The following is an 18,506-nucleotide window of genomic DNA, read 5'->3' on the forward strand; positions in this document are numbered from 1 at the left end:
TTGAAAAACAATGGTGGTTGAAAATAAAACAAACATCATAATTTTTTGTTTTTTTGTTTATGAAGTGGCTTCAGGAACTTAAGAGTACCTTGGTAGGCAACACAACCCAATTTCAAATAATACAAACGTTTTACTTACCTCCAACAGAGACGACAGTTTGGAAAATAAATTGACTATTCCAAACCTTCAATTTTTAATGAAATGGCGTAGAGGCATCTGAAGTACAAGATTTAGACTGAACCTCTTCTTTTTCTACATGGCATTTTTATTTTTCTGAAGGTAAAATATGTTTTAAAAAAGAAAAATTTGAATATTATAATATTTCAATTTTTTGTAGCAGAAAATTGGAGAGGGTTCAAGGGAGCTTATGGGAGTCTATTCAATGTAGGGTATAAAACTACATGACTGCAGGTTGGTTCTACAATTTATTCTGTTGATCTCCGTGGCAGAGTGGAAGCATTCCAGCCTTTCATCTGGAGGTCTCAAGTTTGAATCCCAGTCAGATATGGCATTTTTCAAGCACTATAAAATTCCGTTTCCATATCCCATACACAAACTTCAAGCTTATGTGGCAATATAATCAAGCAAATAAAAAAAAATTGATATATAATTATTATACAGCCAATAACTCTCCTGAGTGTAAGCTATAAAACAGTGTTAGAATTATCTTTGCTAATTCATTAGTTTTTAAGATTACTCCAAAAAAAAAATATAAAGAAACTCTGTATTTAATAGTATAGAGTATGTATAAAATTAAAAGATAAACTTTTACAGTAGTAATATTTTTAATATTTTATTTACAAATTCATGTGTATTTTACGATGCTGCTCTAATATAAGCTTTAGCTTGGTTTTCCTTGCTATACCTAAGCAGATAAAATGCTAGGGTAGTTCCTTTTTTATCCATGAGATAGAGTATTTACACATACCTGACTTGATTTGTATATATCTATTATTATGAACCAATCAGAATAAAAAATATATTTATTTATATTAATGTGTTGAAATTATATTAATTAGGTAAATCTAGCCCACCAGGTTGGTCTAGTGGTGAACGCGTCTTCCCAAATCAGCTGATTGGGAAGTTGAGAATTCCAGCGTTCAAGTCCTAGTAGAGTCAGTTATTTTTATACGGATTTGAATACTACATTGTGGATACTGGTGTTCTTTGGTGGTTGGGTTTCAATTAACCACACATCTCAGGAATGGTCGAACTGAGACTGTACAAGACTGCACTTCATTTACACTCATACATATCATTCTCATTCATCCTCTGAAGTAATATCTGAACGGTAATTACCGGAGGCTAAACAGGAAAAAGAATTAGGAAAATCTGAATTTTCTACATTCTCATTTAGCCTAAAAGGTTAAATATATACTTAATTGATAATAAATGCCTTCAAAATGTAATATTTTATTGCTCATAGGTTTTGTTTTCTATTTATCTTCACATAATTTCATAATTTTTATTTTATATGATATTATTCTACTTTTTTTATAATATGAACATAACCACTTCATTGTTTTCTATGGTATTCCTTTTCCTTTCTGACAAATGTCGAGAAGATCCTATTTAATTTACATAATTGCAAATTTATCATTCGTAACAATCTGTACTGTGTGCAATTGCATTACAAATTCAGTTAAGTATTAATTCATTTGTGCCTTAGCTCAATGGAATTTTGTAGCATATGAAAAATGCCACGCCTGACCAATATTCAAAGGAATAATTTTTATTCCTTGCGTATTTAAGCTTGTATTAATGAAAATAAAAAGTTTTTTTTATAAAAAATATAATTCTTTTCTTCTGCGAAGAAAACTGTACATCACAAACTCTGATTACGTACTCATAAGTTAGGAAGCACGTTTTTATATTAAGTACTCCGCGCAGAAATCCTGCAACCTTGGAGCAAACGACAGCTGCAGCTAACTTTCAAATGTTTTGTCTCTTATAAAAATAGTCTTTTTTTACGTTAGAATTAACCAACTTACAATTGGGGACTGTAAGTAAATGTTCGAAAGCGTAAAAATATTTTCCAATTAAAATGATGCTTTAGATTTTTTATAAAATAAAATTTTCCAAACCCCGTGTACCTTCTGTATATTTTCTTTTTTTTTAGCACTACCGTTAGGTACTGGCCCGTGTACGCTGGACAACGACAAACATAGTAGTTATTTTGCTATAAATATTAGTTTCTAAAATTTCTTTTAAAATCTAACTGCTTACAACTGTATATTGCTTCATAATTAAATGATGAAGTAGTCGTCATTAAAAATCATTAAAAGTTTTCTTGATTTTTTTTTTTGTGCTGAAGAAAATGTTTATAAATATATAAAACAATATTTCGAATACGAAAAATTAATTTAATATTGTACTGAAATCAAAGGAACACTTTTTTAATCTCAAGCATACAAATTACGGTAGTATTATTTTACTAAGTTGGCTATATTAATACGGCTGTGATTGTCTGTTGTTCAGTTATTGTGTTGGCCAAGCGGTTATTAGGGAACCGGGAAGCGGTTAGCTGATTTTTTGTACAGTTGTATTTTTGTTTGTTTCACTTACATTAGAAATTATTACTCATGTCTACATCAGGAAAAACTACTAAAGAAACTGAAGATTTCAAGATACCTCCAAAGTTTCGATTTCAAGAAGGTTTGACAAAATGTTTTCTCCGTCTATAATTTTTGGTTAAGTTTGTTGTCAATACAAAAAAGTTAATAGAATTGTTCGTTATGGCAACGCAACTTCATTGAATTCTTTTAGAAATAATGAACTAAAAGTATTTGTGAAAATTGTAATATTTTAAAATAAATTTCATTACTTAGAAATGTTATACCACATTGTGTGATCTAGTACTGTATTCTAACTGAAATCTAAAATCGTGTCCAAAGTTTTCATTTGAAAAATGTATAATAAGTTAGGTAGTGCTTCATCTGTTCTAAAATATTTGTAGGAAGATTCTTTTAGTGTGCTTCACAAACATTGTGCCTGGATGGAATTTTTTTTAAACATGTTTAATTCTAGTTACATAGCTCAATTTCCTCTTTAATAGGAATTATTCTTAAATTCTTTATTTTCTGTTTTGTTTTACATTTACACTGGTGTTATCTTGTTTAATGATTTTAATGCAGAATGGATGCTTGAATAAATATATGATACAGCACATCTTCAATGTAGCAAATCAGTTATACTGTTTATCTATTATTTATTTTGCTAAATTGATTCTGGACATTTTAATGTAGAATATATCAAATGAAATGACATTGAAGTATTTCAAGTTCTGGTCAAAACTTTATCAAACACTTATAGTTTTAAAATTGTGATGACTGTTATATATTTATTCATTATTTTCTGGTTAGCTAAGTTTTAAATTGTGCATCTAACTTCAAAATGAGCTGTTAACTAGTGAAGACATCTTTATGATCCTTTTTTTATAAATTTTCTTTTTTACTTGAGTTCTTGACAATTTTTAATCATATTAAAGAAATAATTGTTTACTTCTGGGTTACACTATTAAATATGATAGAACATATGTTATGTTTTGTTTATTGGCACTCGCTGTTATTTCTGTCTTAATTTAACTGCATTTTAATCTGATTTTTAAAAAAAGCTAACTTTGTATTATCACCATTTCATTTCAATTTTCCCTTGCTGTTATTATGACTACAGTCTGACCAGTGAAAGTGGGTACCAGAGTTTAATCCGTTTTAACTTGATGATAAAAATTAAAATGTGCGCTCAATTGAAGTCTGGTGTATATTATTTTATTTAGATTTCATTTGAAATTTGAGAAGCATGTTACAATTCCAGTAAACAACCAAAAACAAAATTTTGTTGGTATCACAATTTTTGAGCTTTATGACATAAAATTCTCATAAAATGGATGTTTACCTTTATATTCACCAACTTATTTTAGTTTGTTTCACTAATTAAATTTGTAATAGTAGGAATTTAAAAAGATTGTCGCAATTTCTTTTACAGCAATTATAATAGAAGTCATTGTTTGACACTTTAACAGCAAACTAAAAACAAGTCCATAAAATAAGCCATATTTATCTATAATCCCAAGAAAGATATTTTCAAAATTCTTATTGAAATTTCAGTGGTTATTCATGTTTCAGGGAATGAATCGAGTAGATTCCATGACAGTTAAGTTTAGAGTAAGGAAATAATCGCTTGGAAAAATGTTATGATTTTGGAAATGTAGTAATTTTAATATTTTAATCAGTAAAAAATGTATAAAACTAAATTTGCCATTCGTAATAATATCTCTTTTGTTATGAAAAGAACTAGCAGATATTTAAAGTAAAAAAATACAGTTTATTGATCAAATAATATGTAATATAATCCATCATTGAGATATTTGATTTTCTTGTAGTTTATTTAATCTAGGTTTTTTTAATATATTGTATAGTAAAAATACACCAAAAATATGATGGGATAAAGAAATAGGCCTACTTCGAGGCTATTAATTTTTTCTTTGACAAGTGCAGTTTGACTCATTAAGATTTTGGACAGCCCTAACAAATAGGTATAAATATTCCAGAGAGGTTTGTTTTTTGCAAATATTAAAAAATGATTTATCACAATTTTAACTGTCTATAAAAGTTCCTGCTTTATTTTACTCTTAACTTTAAAAATTAACAGATTTATGATATTTCAATTTTTTGGGACCACTTCCCCATATACCATGAAAAAATATCTTTGTGATCGTTATTACAATTAACTTAAAAAAAAGTAAGCATCTAAGAAAAATGATCTAAACAGGTTATTTTCATACAATTTACACCTTTTTTCTTTACAGGTACCCTCAAAATTGACGGACAAAATGTGCAAAAAATCGTTTTCTTAAAAATATTTTTATGAATAGCTTTGTTATGGCGAGTTAATACAAATTAATCAATTTTTTTTGTAAGAATTATGTTGTAGTTTATGTTATAATTTTTATGCTTCATGATGATTTTAAAAAAAAATCTTTTTACAATGCTCACAATTTGTAATTTACTTAATCAGATTATAATTGAAAAGGGAATATAGGTATTATAATGGTGCCACTATGGTTGAAAGGTTATATATAATAGGTCTGTAAATTCGTAATGGCCATCTGAATCCATTTGGAATAAAGTAGAAACACAAAACTAGAAAGTCAATTATTTATTCAAATCAACCCAACCTAACCTGCAAAAATCCAAGAGCTTCCTCTTCACAATGTGGGAGATCACAAATTCTAAGTCCACACATTTTACTTATAAGTTCACCGTTAACTTTAACAAATATTTTTATTTTATTGTCTTACTGATAAGAAGTAGAGTGTAGTTATTTAACTTGCCACCAGTCATGCTGGTTAATAACCTCCCAATGATAGTGGCACCGTTATAGTACTAAAGTAACTTGAAAAGTACTATACTTTAATAAAAACATATGATAATCTCATTCCCTGAAGGAAATTAGATGCCTTTTATAAAATGCTTCACTTGAATAATTTAGGCAGTAAATTACTTAAATACTAAATACCTAAAGTTACAAATCAAGTTTGTAAGTAAGAAACTTGTACTATTATTCTGTTTGGTGGTTATTATAATTACTAATATTTATACCAAAATATCATTGTTACCTTTTAAAGATACCTTTCTAATATTATAATGTAATTTAAATTTACTTCTGTAACTATTAAAGGTACATTTTTATAGGAAGTTTTACTGCACTGAAAACTGAAAGGTCTGTTCTGATGAAACTAGTGCTATTAAAAGTAGTTTTAACAAGATTTTACCCCTAAAGCCCACATTATAAATTTATTTTTGGTTAGTTTTATTCCCTATTTTTTATTTCAATTAAATTGAGTATGATAAATGAATGTAACTTCTAAATTTTTCCTTTATACTAGAGTTATTTTTGATAGTGTATGAATATTACCTTAAAATTGCTTCAACTTAGCTAGAACTGGGGGTACATTACCATTTATAAATGACAAAAAGCCCTTAAATAGGTCAGAACATTCTTGTTTTCTTCCATCTAATGTCATTTCAAAACTTGAACATTTTTGGAAGATGAAGAATGGTTGATTCAATAGGTGATAAGAATGATATGATGTACTAAGGTTATTAACATTTTGTCCGTAGCTTCTTTTAATCTCTTGTTGTATTAAGTATCCTGTATCACCTCTATAAAATTTTCTACAGATTTTTTTTCATAATTTCTGTAGTGGTTTCATAGAAGATTCTTCTAAGTGTAAACTTTGCTACTTTCCCATTAAATTTATCATCCTTTCAGTGGCTTTAAAGTAACAGTGTTGGGTATTAAAGGGTAATTGTACCATTTTTGAACTTTAATGTCCTGTAGTTTGTACATTTTAAGTAATAATGATATATTTCTCTTAACTACTTATCGTAATTCAACTTGTTTCAAATTAACATCATAATCAGTGTTATTTTTACAGAGCCACCCTATTATTCTGCGTTCTGTTGTACACAAGAGACCCACTACACTCTTACTACTATACTTTACTCCACTTACTCTACTATACTTTTGTTGTATAGGTCAGACCACCATCATTGCTGCTATGGAGCCAAAACCAATAACAATCATCCCTAGTCTATTATCCTTTAGCATAACATTAGATTGGTTGGGCAATATTGTACATAACTTGTTCACTTTTTCTAAGTATTAGTTACTGTATATGCTAATAGTTTTTCAAAAATTTTAATAGATTTTTTTATTTAAAAAATTTTATAGTTTATATTATATGTATTATGTTATTTTATAATTTATATATTTCCCAATTGTTTTAAACAATTTAATGAACAAAAATTATATAGTATCGTCATAAAAGGATGGTTTGAGTTTTGGCATGATTTAAATAAAGATAAAAATATTTTATTTGTCAAATGCTTCATCTCAAACAGTCTTGTTACATTATCAATAAATTTCAAAATGCATGTCCTTCATCACTCTGTAACTCTCCAACTAATAATCAGCTTCTACCTATTCACCATGTAAGATAGCTTTTGTTATATTTCAAATTGCTTTGTCAGTTTTTTCTTTAAGTGATTCATGCATGTTATGGTTATTTTTAGTAAACAATATTTTTAATACAACTTCACAAGAGGTTACATCCAGATTTCTTGGAGGCCAGGGAGGGCCTTCTCTGTCTTTCCATCTACTTGCAGATTTTTCAGTTGAATCCTTGCTAATGAATGCATTAAAAATATGGAGGTGAACCATCGTATTGGAAATAAATTTGATATATGTTTTTGAGTTCATCTGGTTATTTAAATAACTGGATAATTATTTAACATATATTAATAATTGACAAAAATTTTTATTGATTACCTTTTCAGAAAAAAAAGAAATTACATGATATTTATTAAACCACTCCAAACGTTAACCAAAGTTAATGATTATTTAAAGCACCACGATTCACCTAAAGATGTGTTGCATGATTTTTTTTAAATTACATCTTAATTTTCAACTCGCATTTGTGACTATTGCCATATCCAGTAAGGGCAAAAACTTCATGTGTAAAGATTACACCATTTAAAAATTATTTTCATTGATTTTGTCTAAAATTTCAACTGCAAGTAGGAAATGTTATTTTTTGAATCAGATGGTTTTATTTCTTGCAGTGGCTGAATTTTGTATCTATACAAATACAACCTTTTATATAGAATTGTATGAATAATTAATTTGGAACTTGTAACTCAAGGCTTCAACAAGCGATTGATTTATTAGGACCTCTGATTGCAGATTGCATAATTTGTTCAACACATCTAATATTATGCCCAGACAATTTCTGTTTGAGCACAGATCCTGTTCCATTGAACTGTTTGAACAAACATCTTATATTGTTTTCTTGTGGGAGTTCCTTTACATATGCATGTCAAACATTGAATTAGAATTATTGATTCTGTTCAGCATACTATAAAACATTATGTTTTCTTAACATTATATTTTACAGAAAATATAGCAAACAAAGAAATACACGTCATCAATAAAACAGAAACTGATGCAATAATTAAAATTGTAGTTACATAAACTTTTCAGGTCGAGGTTTTCAGTGCTACCAAAATCATTTCTCAAAATTCCTCTAATGCCTTGATCTGAACTACTGAAATCCTACCATATTGTTGATTTTAGTGCTACTATGTTGGAATAAGAAGCAACTGCAGAATTAATTAGATTAACTTACAGTCATTTAAAACTACAGAATTTTTGGGTAGATTTGGTTTAGTTTTTCTTCAGCTGATTCTAATAATTTTTTAATACTCATTTGATTATGATAAGCATCACTTTTTGAACCTGCTTGCCATAATATCATTTCATATAAAACTAATTTCTACTCCAGGATGTATTATGATTACTGCTTTTCAACATTAGAATTTTTAGGCTGGATCCAGAATTATCACTTACGGATTTATTGGAGAAGTTTGTAGATAAAATATATGTCTAGTTGGTCTATACTATCAGCATTTTCACATCACGAAATTTTCTGATTTAATGATTTTTTAATGAGCTTAAGTATAATTTGCACCCTCATTTATTACCTACAATTCTTACAGAATGACAAAAACCACTTTGCCGATCTCCATGGCGGAATGGTAGCGTCTCAGCCTTTCATCCGGAAGTCTCAGGTTCAAATCCCATTTAGGCATGGCATTTTTCATATGCTACAAAGTATCCATTTCTTATTTCCAAACACAAGCTTTGAGCCTATATGAGTCATTCCAAATCAAATCAATGAAAACAATGCACTTCTCAGATTTATGTCCAGTAATCCAAATAAAATTTACAGGTTTACCCATGGTGATATAAAAAAAAAATTTTCAATCATTCAGTTTTTTGTTGTTGGACCCCATAAAAAGTAAAAAATTGGAAAAAACAAGGTTTGGGTAATTACAAAAGAATAAATTTCTCAGCTCCTATAAGAGATAGAGAGTTCATTTTGGTGTCATTTTAAAGCTCTTAGGATGGACGTTCATATGATGTGTTACTTGGCAAGGTTTTGTGATATTAATAGTTCAAGATTACCAAACACATTATTTGACCTTGAATTTATCTGAAAGTGTATTTTTTTTAATTTGAAAAAAAATATTTTTTTTGCTTCCTAATGTGTTGTACATGTGGTAAATATTTCAAACATTAATGGGATCATTTTAAAAAATTATTTTCTAACAATTAGGTACAGCAGAATATTCCTATTGTTACCCCTATGTGACAGTTGCTAATTGAGATTCAATCAGTGAAAACCTTTCCCTTCCAGACTGTGTCACTTGATGAAGCAGAAGACTAGCATGTCGTGACATGCACTCCTAGTGCCAGCAAAAGAATATACTTGTTTCAACCTGTTGAGACATTTAAAGTAATATTCAGTCTGGATCATCTCTTGAAACAGATGTTTCAGTGGTGTACTCTCCAACAAGATTGATCATTTGTGTAAATTGACGCAGAAAAATATTTTTTTCAGTCGCTCTTTGTTAACTGAGCTTGCCTTTCTCTACAGGTGTGGAGTTTGATTAATTCATCATGGCCTTGGACCAGAATACAGTGATCAGCATGGAATCATCAACTTCTATAGCTTCAAATAAAATGTATTGTTGCAATCCATTTGAAAAGTCAAGTCATAATTCTAAGAAAATCCTGAGAAGTGTAAGCAAGAACTTGTTGCAAACTTTTACTTTTCTTAAACAAGGTTACAAAATTTGTGATACTTGCCGCAAATAATTAGAAGCATCTGCTAAAAGTAATGCTGAAGAATCTACTTTTGATGAAGAATTTCAACAATTAGATCCTTTGTGTTCCCCAGAAAAAGATGAAGCTGTAAATGCTCTGAACAAAAAGTTTGATTATTTTAAATGAATCACCTATTCAGAAAAAAACGACTGTGTGAGAGAAAATCCCCTTCTAAAAAGCTTAAGAAAGCAGCTGTAGTGTTCAAAAGCAAAAAAAATGAACATTGATTCAGATTCTGAACAAGATGCTATTACTATCTTCTCTGACCGTGAAATTATCAACCAATTGAAAGAAGAATGGAATACTACAAATGATAAGAGCATCAGGATGCAAATATTGACAACGCTCCCTAAAAGCTGGACTTTAAAAGACAATCAAGATGAATTTGGAGTATCAGACTACACTGCAAGGAAAGCTAAAAGCCTGGTTAAAGAAAAAGTGTCATGTCATAGCCTGATCCTAAACCTGGTAGAACTTTAGATTTTGTAACAGCGGAAAAAGTAACTGAAATGTATGAGAGTGAGGAAGTAAGTCAAATGATACCCGTAAAAACAGATTTTATTTCTCTTAAGATAAATGGAAGACAAGTGCATGTTCAGAAAAAACTAATTCTGTGTAATCTCTGTGAAGCCTTTGCAATGTTTAAACAGTGGTATCCATTGCTGAAAATAGGCTTTTCAAAGTTCTGTGAACTCAGGCCTAACTACTGTGTTCTTCCAGGTGCAAGTGGAACCCACAGTGTTTGTGAATGTAAAACGCACCAAAACACAAAACTTATGGTTATGCATTGTAGAATGATAGAAGGTGATAGACTAATTAAGTTTTACAAAGATATTATGACGTAGTAGTGTGTGGTAATCCAACAAGCTTGCTACTTTGGAAATTGCAAAAAATTGCCCTGGGTTTGAGGAAGTCAGGGGAAGAATTTAGGAAGCTTTTGAGCTGCATTGAAAACATCACCTACAAATAGTGGATACAAGTTTAAAGAAAGAACATCTCTTCAGACATTAGTCAAACCTACTGAAGAATTCATCAGCATATTTTTTGAAGAACTTCTGAAACTTCAACACTCATTTCTTGCTAGTCAACAGTCCAGTTACCTCACCCATCTGGCAGTCTCTGAAAGAAGATGATTATTTTGTAGTCTGCGACTTCGCTAAGAACTATTCATTCATTCTCTTTGGAATGCAGCCCAAAGTTTCCCCTGGAACAATGCACAGGCAAAACGCCTGTGCATTCACCCATTCACTATCTATTTCCAAGATCCAACAAGAAAAACATTGATGCATACATCTCTTGTCATAATTTCTGACTGTCTCACATGTGACACAATAGCCAGTGCACCTTTTTTTCAGAAATATTTAATTGGTTTCATGCAGTCAAATTCATTTGTTCTTCTGTTGTAATTGATCACTTAAGCTATGCTCAGTATAAGAACTACTCGTACGCTTAGGTATGGTTGTAAGAATTATAAAATCATTTTTCTCTGAAATGTTAAAAAAGTACAGGATGACATATTTTTTAATGTATTGCTTTGACTGTGAACATATTTATTAATTTTTCATTAGTTTAAATTATTAGTTATTTATTTGAGCATTATCTATTACATAAGTAATAGTCATACATGACATAAAACATTAGAGACAGCTTATGTTGTATCACAGCAGTTGTTATGGGATAGTTTTTAAACTGTTCAGTTTAATATTCTCGTACAATGTAGAATAATTTTTTTATTTGTTGAAATAATTATCTAATGAATTAAATGTAATATTATAGGTGAAAAAGTATTATGTTTCCATGGTCCATTAATTTACGTTGCGAAGTGCCTTCAGTCAAGATATGATGAAAAAAACAAACAACCTGAGTATCATATACATTATTCTGGGTGGAATAAAAGGTAATACATACATTTGATTTTGTAGTAAAGTATAATAAATGTACTGCAATTGTGAAAGTCAGATAGTTAAAAAGTCAAAATATACTTTTTATTTCATTAAAATAAGTGGATAGAAGTTAGCTTAAAATGTAGGCTACAGAAGTAAGCTTAAGAATATTATAAAGAATTTTGGCTTTTTCTTTGTCCATCCAAAATATACCACCCAAATTTCAGGTAGTCTTAATTCCTTCCAGATTTTTTTATTTTTATGTGAAAAGTGTGTAGCTTTGTCCAGATCCCTTGTTAGCCAAAATAGAAGGAGCATCTTTGTAAAATTTTTCTTATTGAACCTAATCAATATTTAACACAAGACTGTAGTAACATTTTTCAGCTAGTTTAATAAAAAATATTCCATTTAAATTTTTATTTCCATTCACTATCTGTTACTCATACAAAATGTTGTTGTGAGATCATAAACCTATTTAAAACTGATTTAGTTAATTATATTGTATTACTTAAAAAATTTAAGTATTAGGGGCCGTACATAAAAGATTTTCTCCTTTTTCCTTGGATAGAAATCAGCACACAGAAGTAAACTGATTTTCTAACAAAGATGTCTCAGAATGAAGAGGTCTGTCTCAAGCAGATATGATATGCGTATCATATCAATCTGCATAGATGATATGCTGATTGTACCACATGTATTGTTATTTCATTTTCGGATGGCACATCTCTGATATCAGGGCATGTAATAAGAATATTGCTAATCTAAAAAGTAATTCTTTGTTTAAGCTTGAAATTCTTTGAGAATTTTTTTAACAGTAATGTGATATGCATGTCTAAAACAAGAGACTTTTACAGAAGTTTTGGTATTTTTATGGTAATGATGGTAAATGTAATCTTATTAATGATACCTCTGCTTTATTAACCCATGTCTTGCCCTTAAATTAGATTCTAAATTGAGTTATAAAGTTATATTAAGTTTGTTTCTGATTAAAAAAAAATAGTCCCTGATGTTATTTAGCAGATTTCATTCGTTCTCTTGTGATTAAGCTCTGATATTAAAGTTATAGCAATGTTATTCTAAGATTAAACATTAAAGTTTGGTTTTACCCTTATTCTAATGCCTACATTTCACTTATCCAGAGGTTTTGTTCTATAAAAGTTTTCCTTAAGAGCTGTTTTTAAGAAAACAGTGTTTTCTTGATTCATGAAAAGAGATTTTTTGAAAATCGATATCCAACATTTTTTTCATAGAATTATTATAATTTTTCATGGTAATTAAACAATTTTTATTATCCACTCTGGTTTTTTTTTTTATTATAAAAAATAAAATTCACTTAATAAGTGTAATAAATCAAGAGCAGTTGGTAGAAAGAAATTTTCAGACCTTAGACTTTGTTGATTTTCAGTTAACGTAGTAAAAAAAACATTGATGCAATATAGTATAATTGGAAATTTTACAAATAATGATCTAAAAAACAAATTTTAAATAAAATTCAATTGCATCTGATTATAGACAGTAATTTTATTTGAAAATTTTCAGTTTGAAATTTCTTTTGCCATTTTGAATCTTGTTCATAAATTACTTACTGGTTCATCATTGTATGTTTTATTTTAAATTAAACATATTTAATCTATGATTATTTTTATTAAAATTCTTAAGTATTTGTGCAATATTTTCAATTTTTTATGTTGTAAAAATTATTCTGCTTTATATGAGATAATTTTTAATTTACATTTTTGAAGGCTCTCTTTTATCCGCAAGGGAACTCTGAAAGAACAATGAATGCATTGTAATCATCATATTTTATTTTGTATATTTTGTTAGATAATGCTTATTTTTATTTTTTAATTGAAATTTTTATCATGTTTGTGTAACTTATTGTGTACTTTTCATTGTCATATATTTGTGTAATTTATGTGTTTTATAATTTGTGTGTTTTTTGCTGTTTACTATTACTCGTAGTTAAAATGGTTTTGATGAGATTTAAAAAAAAATTTTACGATTAATTTACTATATAAGCTTGAAGCTTGCGTTTAGGAATATGAAATCCAAATATTACAGCATATGAAAAATGCCTTGCCTGAATGGGAATCGAACCCCTGATCTCTGAATGAAAGGCAGAGACGCTATCACTGCCATGAAGAGCAGCAGAGTGATATTTATTTATTTATCATTTATGAGATCTACATCATAGTCATGCTATAAATTTGATGTGTTTAAGTAAATTTTCCTGTAATAAACAAATCTGCATGCCTCCCACAAAAGTATCATGTGTTAAAATTGCCTCTTCTTACATATTTTTTCAAGTTTATTTAGGTAAATTTCATTCATGATTGTTAAAAAGCATTCCTATTAGTAATCCTTTATTTGAATTTTAATTAGTTTGTAGATTATTTTAAAACAGTGTGACTAACATTGCATTTGTATTTCAAAATTACAAATGTATAAAATTAGTTGGTTGTAAAACTGATTTGAAATTTGATTAGTCAAATGTAAAGCTTTGTCAATGAGTTAACCAATTTTTCGAACAGTTCTGTATATATTATACATGTGTCATTATAGTATTAGGAAACTGCTTCTTATTTTAAAACTGATGTATACTAGGAGATAGAAATGGATCTGTATAGTTACAAAATTACTGCTTTATGGTGTGTTAGATATTTTTGTCTGCCATCTTTGATTCGCTACAATGAATCAAACTTTTTTTGAAATAAGAAGGTGGACATGTTATACATGATTTTAATATAAAATATCAGAAAAACTATTGCAAAAAACCATTTCTCAATAATTGTCTATTTCGTTTTGAGTTATAAGCAATCTAAATTGCTAAAATGGAAAAATCATGGCTGTAATAAAATGTGTCGTAATAACTTTTTATTTCATCTTACCTTCAGAATTACATCCAAGAACACACTTCAAACAGTTAATTTTATAATTAATTTCCTAAATACTAATAATCAAAACCATTACTGTAATAAATAACACTGCTACTACTAATAATAATAATAATACAAAATAACTAATTATTTGCAACACTACTATGAATTAAATGGTTAGTTCAACTGATATTATTTCCTTTAATTATCAAAATATTTAATTTAAAAATTTATTTTACTGTTTTCAGTCCTAAATTTTGAATGCATACTATTCTACAAGAAATATTCAAAAATTTTTCTCCTCTAGAGTTTGGCATTACACTAACCTTAAGTAATGTTTGTTATATAATGTTCGGTGGTAACATGCAGATTCTTCAATTATACACCTTTTCAAGTGTTGTCAAGAGGTTTTTATTTTATACATTATGTTTTAAGTAACCGCAAAAATAATGTAGAAGAGACCTGACAGGCCATTTTATGGTTCCGCTTTGACCAATCCAATGATCTAGAAATAATGTTTCATTTAAAATTAACCGTCCTCTAATATAATAATGAGGTGGGCTGCATCTTGTTGTAACTATAAGTTACCTTATTGCAGTCAAAGATTTTCCTGGATATTTGATGAAATCCTGTTGACTAACTGGTTGGAATAAACATATGCTGTAAGATTTCCATCTAAAATAAAAAGTCCTATTCTTCATAGGGTAATATGTATAACCCTCTAACATCCATCTGGGGATTATCATTGTTCCAGAATTGACAATTATGCCATTCACATACCCACTTAACATGAACTTAACTTGATCTGTAAATATAATTGAATTTAAAAAATTGCATCTATCTTTTTTTGCATTATTATATCACAAAACGTGATATAAAAATCAAAATTTTCTGAAAGTTCTTGCACAAGGTGTAACTTATAGGATGAAAATTATAAGGTAATTATTAGCTATTCTGGTTTTAAGAGTTTTTGTTAATTGAAAAAAATAATTAATGTCATGTTGGATAACAGTTTTCCTAATCATTGAATGAGGGTCCTCAACAAAGTTCTGCAAAACATTGAATGATTAAATTGAAATATTGAATGAATGATCATTAATAGTATAGTCATTGGTCTCCCAGTTTCTTACAGTACAGATTTATTAAAATTGTTGTACCATCTTGGTCGCAGTTAATTTGCTTATTGGTTCTCTGTTTTGAAATTTATTATTAAATAAATCACATTGGCTAGTTCAAAATGAACTAGCCAATGTGAAAGACTGCTGCTTTATTCTATTACCATACCCATACATCATCAACAGAATTATTCTTTCGGTTTTGTTTTAAAGGATGCATTATTTAAAACTAAATGAATAAATAAAAATAATAATAAAATTTGCATTAGAGAACAAAGATTTGAAGAAGTGCAACTTAATTCTTCAGTACAATTATTAATTTAAGTTTTTCAAACATGGTAAAATATAATTATTATAAATATAATATTAAAACAACTTACCAGCATATTATTTGAATTCCTCAAATGTTTTCGGCTATTCTGTCATCTTCAGGAGGGATTAATAATAATTTAGAATTAAAATATATAAAAATTGTAAAATTCACATGATGAAATTAGAGACATAACAATTGATCATCATAAGATAAAAATTTTATAAATGTTGAAGTCATAAGAGTGTCACAATTGTGACACTTACAAAATGGGTGTAATTATTTTAATCTAACTTAAGATTTTTATATTTACAAAATTTTTATTTTATGACAATCAATCATGATTTTATCATGTGAATTTTATATATTTATTCTAAATTATTATAAATTCCTCCTGAAGATGGCAGAATAGCCATATTATATTATAATATATATATATATATTATATTATATTATAATAGCCATATTATATTATTATATTTATAATAATAACTAATCTACAGGTAATCAGTTACTGTATTTTTGTATGTTGATGTAAGAAGCCAAAATGAGAAGTACATAATGTTACATGCATTGTTAACATTACATAGTTAACATAACATAGTACAAATTGCATTGCTGTACAGTAATAACTGATTTACTACTCTAAATTTATAATAGATTTTTTAAGTTTCATAATTTTTTAGATGTTTTTAACTTAAGCAATTTTACATTGTTTTATATCATTTTATTACTGACATGATTTTTATGTTTTTGCAACGTTGATTGCTTATAATTCAAAAACGAAAACATTTATCAAGAAATGATTTCGCCTTTTTTTTCTCATAAAAGTTTAAATTTAATTTAAGTATCACATTCCCACACCTTTCTATTTAAAAAAAAAGTTTAATTCAATGTTGTGGATTCAAAATGGCAGACAAGAATTTCAAACATCATAAAGTATTCATTTTGTGACTGTAGATCTGCACTTGTTTCTACATCCTAGTATTTCTCAGTTTTGAAATATGAAGCTGTTGCTATACTTTAATGTCATCTATATGCACAAGTGGAGCAGAATTGATTTAAGTATAAAATTGTAAAATACGTAATTTGTTTTTAGGTAAACAATATAATTAGAAATTACTTTAGTAATTAGAAAGTCTATAAAAAAGCATTTTGTGTGATTATTGTGTTTTAAATATGTCATTAAGATGATATACTTTGCTCGGCAAACAAGTATCTGCATTTTGCTTGAGAGAGTTTATAGTATAGTCTTCCCAAGCATTTCTAATTGAATCAGTTGAATTACACTTATGATGGATTTTTTTAATTCAAATGTGCTGTGTTGTTAGTTCTCATAACTTGTACGATTTAAATATCTCCTTAAGAAGTAATCACATGATCAATAACGTGAACGTGCCAGTATACATCACTATTACAAAAGATGACATGTCCTGGAAACAATTGTCCAGCAGTCTTCATATTAAACTGTATTATGAAAAACATCACAGCACCTTGAAACCATAATGAGTAAATCAGCATGGTTTATCTTAACATTAGTAAGATAATATAATCATCCATCTTGGTTACATAATGCTCAGATTATCGTTATGTGGTAACATAACGATAATTAAAAGTTGTTTGAAAATTCCAACAGAACTCATTCCATACTAAACTCTTACCCTCTCACTGTGCAAAGGAGATGCAATAAATGCGAATTCTCCTGTACACAATATCTGAAATTCTTGTTCACTGACACACCCACTTAGATGAAAATGGGTCTCATCTGACATTATTAAATTTGACAAAAATTGGAATTCTGCATGTCATTTTGTGCAAAAGTTCATTTATTCATTTAAATCTTAAGGCAGTAGTTCTTCAACCATTTGAATCTCAATTGAATTAGAATGCAAATCGATGTGAAACATTCACATAACACTCCTATCTGAGATGCGTAGTGTGCTGAAGAATGTCATTTGGCAGAATGTTGCCGACTCAGTTGTAGGGCTATTCTCACTTACCATTTTCTGGGGTATGAACTATTTGTAGGCAGCCAGTATTCTTCTTTGGCATTGCTGAAACAATCTATCTTAACTTTCCTTCCTAGTTTAAAATTTTGCTATGTTGGGACTCTTCCATTTTAAAACTGTGCCTTAACTTACGTTGCAATGTAATACCACCATTAAAAAAAAATCAAAACAGTGCTTACTCGGCCAACACTCCATGGTAGCTGAAGGCTTTGGATTGCCTTTTTATTGATTAGCAGTACCAAGAAATAGTAATGTTCAGAAAATAATTATTTCTTATAGGTTTGCTTATTAGATTATGGAATCAAAGTTTATCAATAAAATATTTTTTTTTTAGCTATTTGTGATAAGTGGTTTGACATAATTGTTTTTTTAATCTGTTTTTTCTTATAAAATCTATCATTGTATTAGTAGTATTCATCTAATAAATCCATGTATTTATTTTATCATGAAATTTTTGACAGAATTAATAATCTTATATTTTTTATTTTTAGTGCATTTAATGAATATTGGTAAAGTAAAAAATATTATAGAATATTAAATTGTAATTCATCCAATATAAAAATTGTCATTTAGACTGTTTTTTA

At 28.3% G+C, this 18,506-nt stretch overlaps 1 protein-coding gene across 1 annotated transcript in view; it reads left to right on the plus strand.

Moving 5' to 3' along the window:
• The first annotated feature begins 2,473 nt into the window (after window positions 1–2,473).
• Window positions 2,474–18,506, plus strand: part of MRG15 (mortality factor 4-like) — a 73,509-nt gene continuing 57,476 nt past the window's right edge. Inside the window, exons 1-2 of the mRNA XM_075371295.1 lie at window positions 2,474–2,655; window positions 11,506–11,626. Of these exons, the coding sequence (XP_075227410.1) occupies window positions 2,583–2,655; window positions 11,506–11,626 (194 nt within the window). The 5' untranslated portion in view covers window positions 2,474–2,582. The remainder of the gene's footprint in view (window positions 2,656–11,505; window positions 11,627–18,506) is intronic.

Source organism: Lycorma delicatula, chromosome 1 (genome assembly GCF_047948215.1).
Source record: "Lycorma delicatula isolate Av1 chromosome 1, ASM4794821v1, whole genome shotgun sequence".
Classification (NCBI taxonomy): Eukaryota; Metazoa; Arthropoda; class Insecta; order Hemiptera; family Fulgoridae; genus Lycorma; species Lycorma delicatula.